The following is a 6,889-nucleotide window of genomic DNA, read 5'->3' as shown; positions in this document are numbered from 1 at the left end:
TCTTTATGATAATGCATCAGCTGGGTTATGCTTTCCAGAGCAGTAGAGAATCTCAAAGTCATACATCTCAAGAATCTCTATTAAAATTAGGTTCCAACAATATTGAGGTAGTTTTGTGGATTACATTAGATCTAATTCAAGATTACAAATCATTGTCAACTTTCAAATCACAGTTGGTTTTCAATTAATTTTCAAGAACTACTGGAGAGTTCATATGAAAGCATGGTTTTATTAGGTGATGAGAAACAAATGAAACAGAAAAGTGTATGGGGTACTTCACATGCAAAATCTAATGACTTGTGAAGAAACTCCATTTTTTGATCTGTTATTCATCTTTTTCAAGATCTTTAGGACTTGGATCCCCGATTCCATCCTCATTGATTGCAAATAAACAATCACTTTCTGGCAAACATGGGCTATCATAAATCTTACAAATCCTAGTTTCTCCTCTTCCTTTTTTAAGGCTTAAACGGGTTGTGCTTGCATGTGCTATTATATTTCCTCCAATGGGCTTTTTCGGGTCAGGATTAAACATCGCACTCGGACCGCCTTCAACTTGGGCAACGACCTGATTGGTGATAACGACAGCAACTCCGAATTCATCAGCCAGGCGCTGCAATGTTCGCATAAACCGAGCGAGATGAGTCTGCCGCGATGAAAGTTCTCCTCTCCCACTGAAATCTGTTCTGTACAGCGATGTCGCTGAATCCACAACTAGGAGCGAGAACCTGGTCTCACACATCATCTGAGAAGCCTGGTTGAGTAGTTGAAGTTGATGATCAGAATTATATGCTCGAGCATAGGCAACATTATCGAGCACCTCTTCTCCAGCCAGGCCGTAGCGCTGTGCTACCGCCAAAAGGCGAACTGGGCGAAAGGTTCCTTCGGTGTCGATGTACAAGCATTTGCCTTCCCCTCCACCCATGTCAAAGGGCAGTTGGCATGTAACAGCCAATGTATGACAAATTTGGCTCTTTCCTGTCCGAAATTCACCAAAGATTTCTGTTATCGAGCCAGTTTCTACCCCCCCGGCAAGTAACGTGTCAAGTTGTCTAGAACCTGTAGTGATGCATATCAAATCAGCTCTTCGAGCATGCATTTCTGTTGCTGTCGTAAATCCCATGGGAACAATCTTTGTTGCTAAACAAAGGACACGTCAGTGGCATTGAATTGTCAGCGTGTTCAAGAATAGAAAAACCTTCTGCTAATATTTTAGCAGCCTTCTGCTCTGATATTCCTTTGATTTGCTCCAGCATTCTCTTTGGTCTGTACTATTATCAGTAAGTTTTGCAAAGCGAAGGGGAATGAAGATAGTATACGTGTATGCCACGGCCTCGACTGTATGATACCCTCCATCGATCAACAATTTGATATCTCGTGCAGTAAGACCATTCACTCCCTGACACATGAACTCAGAAATTGGCCTTCTAATACCTATATGAAAGGTGTATACCTCAAGAGCAGAAAGTGGAGTGGGTGCTCCAGGGGCATGGCAATCCCCATCTTCATAACCATCAAGTTCAGCTTCCGCCCCCATTATTGAATATATTAGTTTCAACTGTGTTGAGCAATAACGGCTTCGAAATTATGGACAAGGTTGATTTTGGATCGAGATAAGGACTGGGTATCCTAAAGTAAATGAGATCACTCAGCATAGCTCTGTTCAAGGAGTAAAAACAATAGGGAATTGACTTCAGAGTATGGAGGTGTGGACCAAAAGTCTTTGAGCCCGCTAATGTTTCCGACCACCCAACAACTTTTACCACCCCAACAACTGCAATTTCAAAATCCAATCCTCAATCTTCCAAGTGCAATAAAATGGTTAACAAAGCTGCAATTAAGCAATAAGTAATTTAGCATCTCAAAAACTTTTAAATTATAGATCTACAGCTTTAAAACATAAAGTAAATAAAACAACTACACTTATATAATAATTTAAAAACTTATAAGTTATAAATAATCCTATAGTTAAAGTATTACAGACTTGGAAGAAATAAACCAATACAGAGAAAGTGATTAGACAAGGTAAAAGACTAATTATAAAGCAGATGGAATCAAGTCAAGTTATGTAATAGAATAGATATAATAGCTGCAATAGTACAGAGTAAGAGTGAGTAGATTTATTCAAGCTATAATCACTTGTAATAGCTTAATTAATTAATTAATAATTTATTATAATTTGATTATAATAACTACTCAGAGAAATTTTATAAGTCATTATATATTACAAATAGTATATAATATCAATTTCAAGAAAAAATAAAAATTCTTGTAACAATGTAATACAAATTAAAAGAAAATAAAGTTAATATATTTGAGAAAGCCACTACCTAGTGACTATTTTAGTATATTTCAGGAATAAAACTAATTATTTTAAGCTTAATTTAGTTTTAAAAATAAAACTTAAAGATAGGTTATTCAAGCTATACTCTATACTATATGAAAAGAGATACCATCCTGAAATCTGGAGAGAAGCTACTGAAGTTATTCTAAAGAAACCAAACAAAAAAGCTTCAATACTAAAATCTTACAGAATTATCTCTCTTCTTAACTGCTTGGGAAAAGTTATAGTGAGAGTTATTACTTCTAGACTTTCTTATTAAGTTTTCCAAAATAAACTACAATACTTTAATTAGTTTGAAGGTAAGAAGCAATGCTCTGCTATAGATACTGTAATGAGCTTGGTACATAATATTCAACTAGCAAAAGACAATAAATTAGTAGTCTCAGCTCTTTTTATTGATATAAAAAAGCATTTAACTATATTTTATTAAATAGACTTTTAAAAGTCTTCTCTGATTTGCAACTATCTAAATTACTAACTATATGAAATGTTTATTTTATGCAAACTAGAAAAGTCCAACTAGTTTTTAATAGTGAGAAACAACAAGAAAAGATATTTATAAATATTAAACTCTCTCAAGATTCATCTTTATTCTCAATACTATTCTCTATATCTACTATATTTCTCTTTAAGAATGATAAAAATTTAGATTGTAAAAATATCAGAATCTCTAATTATATAGATAATACTGGACTTATTATCTTCTCTTTCTCAATAAAAAAAAACTGCTTTAAATTAGATAAAGCTTTACAAGTAATATCTAATAGACAAGATTCTTATGTGATTCAGTTTGATATGGAAAGAACTAAGTTAATTCACTTTATAAAGTTATTTAGTGAAGATAACTCAGTTAAACTATATGATTAAGTCTTTAAACTAAAAAAGCTAGTTAGATGGTTAAGTATTTAGCTTAATAATACTCTTACTTTCAAGAACCATATTGAAATCAAGATATCAGCTGCTGAAAAAGTTATTAATTAAATAATTAGACCCTTAAATACTGAAAAAGATTATATCTTTCAAGCTATGAGACAACTCTATATAGCTTGTATTACTTTAGTAGCTAATTATAATGTCCAGATTTGGTAGAAGAATTAAATAAATCTACTTAATAAGTATGAGAAACTTCAAAACTCTGCTTTAAGAAAGATTCTAGAAGCATTTAAAATCTCTTTAGTATATGCTATAGAAATTAAAGCTGCTATTTCTTTTACTAAAGTAAGACTTAATAGACTATATAGAAACTATGCTTATAGACTATTAAAAATACTAAAAGAATATGCAATCAGAGAAAGAGTATCTTTTAGCTTTCCATCTTATAATAATAATGTTGATCTTGATTGAGAAAGGCTTTTATATTGAAATCAATTAAAATCAAACAATAAATATATTAAATAAACATCAACTAAAAGAAAAAGAAAAAGAAAAAAAATTAAAAAACAAAAAAGATATTCAAGTTAATTATTCAGAGTTTGTTCAATGATTTCAAATATATTATCTTCTCTAAAAACAGAGAGAATCAAAGCAAAATAAAATGCATCTTGATCTGAAAATCTAGTTGATTTTGTGATCTGAAAATTGGATTGCCTGAGTCCTCTGAATTAAAGAGAACTGAGCTATCTACATATATATAACTGTAAGCTGATGTTGAAAGATATTAGAATCTATTAAGGTTTGTAAGCTCTGATAAAGTGTAATTAAGAGAAGAAATGTACTATATAATACAATATAGATGTAAGAAAACCACATCCTCCTCCACCTAATTAGACTTGGTTCTCCAAGGCCTATTAAATATAGCTTGGTAGTGATAGATGTGTTAGAAAGGTTCCAATAAAAAGAAGTTTATAGAAGGTTGATACATGCACATATTTGCTGATAAAACTTATTAATAAGTGTTATTGTAGGTGTTGCTGTTGCTTAGTAAGAAAATTTTTCCATCTGATAATGTGTGTGAAATATTAATAATATTTTCTCTCTTTCTCTTTCTTTTTTTCTTCTTTCTCTTCTCTTATTGCATTTTCTCTTTTCACTTTATTTGTTGTTATTATCATGTATATTGTTGCAATTCTATATTTATTCTTAGTTATAGAAGTTTCAATCATAACTGTATAAACTGCTTATAGTGTTTCTTCTTTCTTCTGTACTTCCACTAATAAAAATAAACAGAAATTATCAAAATTTATAACAAAAGATACTACAGCAGACCAGCTGTTTACTTTTTTGTGTGCAACACTAGCTTCTACAAAAGCAAAAAGTTTCTCAACAATAAGATACAAGTATAAGTTCAAACATCATTAATTAAAGTTCTATAGTGAGTTTCTATCTGGCTCTTCTTTGTTGTTGTTATCTAACATGGGTATTATAGGATTGTCTGTGCCAGAACTCAAGAGAAAATAAAAGATTCAAGATAATAGCAAATCTCTTGCTAAAAGTTCTATTAAATTCTTTGTCAAGACTTCTGTTAAACATTCTGCCAGTAGAATTAATCTTATTAAGACTGTCAAGAATAGTATGGCAGAAGATTCTACTTCTTCTGCTAAAGTATCTTAGAAATAATCAGAAGTCTTTTCAGATCTTCTAAAACTAATCTTAAATCTCTTTTATGTTAAAGAGTTAGAGAAGAACACTGAAAGTGTAGCTCAGACTATGACTGCAGCTCTCTCTAAGGCTGAGTTTTTACATTTTCTAGAGGGGGCAGATCTATCAGTTGCAACATATTCTTATAGTGTGGAATTATAATTAAAGAAATAGAACCCTCATCTACTTAATCTCAAGAAGAAGTTCACTATTAAAATATTCAGTTACTTTATAAATAACTATATTACTCTGATAATTCCAAGTACAACCTTTCATGCTACCTTACCAGATTATGAGAACTTCTTATTTATTTATTGTTAATAGTTTCTTATTGTTGACTGATTATAGATATAATATATTCTGTACCCAGCTCAGAAGTTCTTGTCTATAAGATACTTATCTGTCAGATCTTACTCTTGTATTACTTCTTTGTTTTGAAATTGACCCAGGCTGCTATCACTATCAGTAGCTTGAGCATCTGCTATCTGATAGAATGGCAAAGCAGTCCTGTCAACAATAGATTCTTAAATATAAAGTCTATTGAAAAGGGATGTCAAATGAACACAGTAATAATTTATACTTAAGACTATACCAAGCATTATTCTTGCACTGCCTGTATAAAAGATAATAATTTCTTTTTACAATGTATTATTGTTAAAAATACATCTGATCTTATGATAAGAAAGAGTATCTGTATGTTCTGTATCTGATCTAACTTCTTTCATGCTTGCTTTCTATATTCTGAACTTATCAGATATTAGTTTTCTTCTCTTTAGAAAGTTCTTGGTACTTCTTTGTGTATTCTTTCTGATCAAAAGACTAAACTTGTCACTGCTCTCAGTTTTAATAAAAAAAGTCAAAATCTTCTTCTGTCTCTAAATAAGTTTCTCTAAAGCTATATCTCTATCTTCAGAGGTTTGTTTTTTTCTTGTATAACATTAAAGACAATATTGAGGTGTTGCATAATGCCTGTACTGCTGTCCAAATCATTCTACAAAAGATTAAAAATTAACTTAAGAAGCTTAGTAACATTTCAGAGAAAGAGTTTGAAGATTTAATATTTAATTATAGATGATAGATCATGCTATTTTCTTTCTTATTCTCTTTTAAAATTATTCTCTTTATTTTTTGTGCTCTTCAGAGCTATTTCTTTGCTTTGTGCTCTTCAGAGTTCTATTTCAATATATTTATTTATAATTAGTCAATAAAAATCAATAGAAATTTTTCTTAAAGATTACCAGTATCTTGTATTTTTTCTGTCATTTATCATGGCTCAAACATTCAACTAGTAATCTTTATAGCAATTATAAGTCTTGATTAAATCATAACAATGAAGAGTTCATTAAATAAGTCAGTAGACCAGCATTCACTTTCTTTCTTGTCAGATTCTACACTATCAGAGATGTTTCTCTGCTCACTATCAGATTTCTTCTGTTCTAATTCTGATAAATGTTCTGACTTATTATTCTCATTCTTGTGAGAACAAGCTTTATGTCTACTACTCTTTCTGCAAGAAAGCTGGTTACTACCAGATGTATTATCATCTTTCTATTGACTCTTATTTCTAGTAATACTATACATAACCACTCTCTTCTTTCTCTCAGACTCTGACTTATCATCTGATTCACTCTCAAGCTTTTTTTATTTGTACTTGATAATTATAGACAGCTTTTGATAAGAAGTAACATTGTCTTTATATATGTTCATAATGTGTCTTATCTCTACAGATCTTTTAACTGAGAAACCTTTCTTCTTTAGACTGTAACTAATTACAGACAAAGACTATAATATTTCAGAATTCTTTATATAACTTTTCACTAATCTTGTACTGTTGATAAGATTCTTTAAAACCCTGCTATCAGGTTTCTCTAAAGTATATGTTTCTAGCAGGTGTATTTTGATCACCATATATGGATCAAACCACCTAGATTGGAACTTCTCAGAATCTTTATTTTGTATGAGGACCCA

The 6,889-nt window shown here is 30.9% G+C and overlaps 1 protein-coding gene across 1 annotated transcript; it reads right to left on the bottom strand.

Moving 5' to 3' along the window:
- Positions 1–240: 240 nt before the first annotated feature.
- On the bottom strand, positions 241–1,806 carry RAD51 (recombinase rad51). The gene is made up of 5 exons (XM_003069021.2): positions 1,693–1,806; positions 1,454–1,629; positions 1,320–1,399; positions 1,199–1,266; positions 241–1,140 (listed from the first exon to the last, which is right to left on the bottom strand). The coding sequence occupies exons 2-5, from the start codon at positions 1,535–1,537 to the stop codon at positions 326–328; spliced, it is 1,047 nt and encodes a 348-aa protein (XP_003069067.1). The 5' UTR covers positions 1,538–1,629; positions 1,693–1,806; the 3' UTR covers positions 241–325.
- Positions 1,807–6,889: the final 5,083 nt, after the last annotated feature.

The sequence above is a fragment of the Coccidioides posadasii genome, chromosome 4, assembly GCF_018416015.2.
Source record: "Coccidioides posadasii str. Silveira chromosome 4, complete sequence".
Classification (NCBI taxonomy): Eukaryota; Fungi; Ascomycota; class Eurotiomycetes; order Onygenales; family Onygenaceae; genus Coccidioides; species Coccidioides posadasii.
This window is presented reverse-complemented; position numbering and strand designations above follow the sequence as displayed.

What these genes read in the sequence shown, in the direction of transcription:
- RAD51 (XM_003069021.2), bottom strand. Translation starts at nt 1,537, where the DNA reads ATGGGGGCGGAAGCTGAACTTGATGGTTATGAAGATGGGGATTGCCAT. An exon ending in GTCGAGGCCGTGGCATACAC is followed by an intron (nt 1,267 to 1,319) that starts GTATACTATCTT and finishes ATAATAGTACAG; the next exon opens with ACCAAAGAGAATGCTGGAGC. An exon ending in TGCTAAAATATTAGCAGAAG is followed by an intron (nt 1,141 to 1,198) that starts GTTTTTCTATTC and finishes TCCTTTGTTTAG; the next exon opens with CAACAAAGATTGTTCCCATG.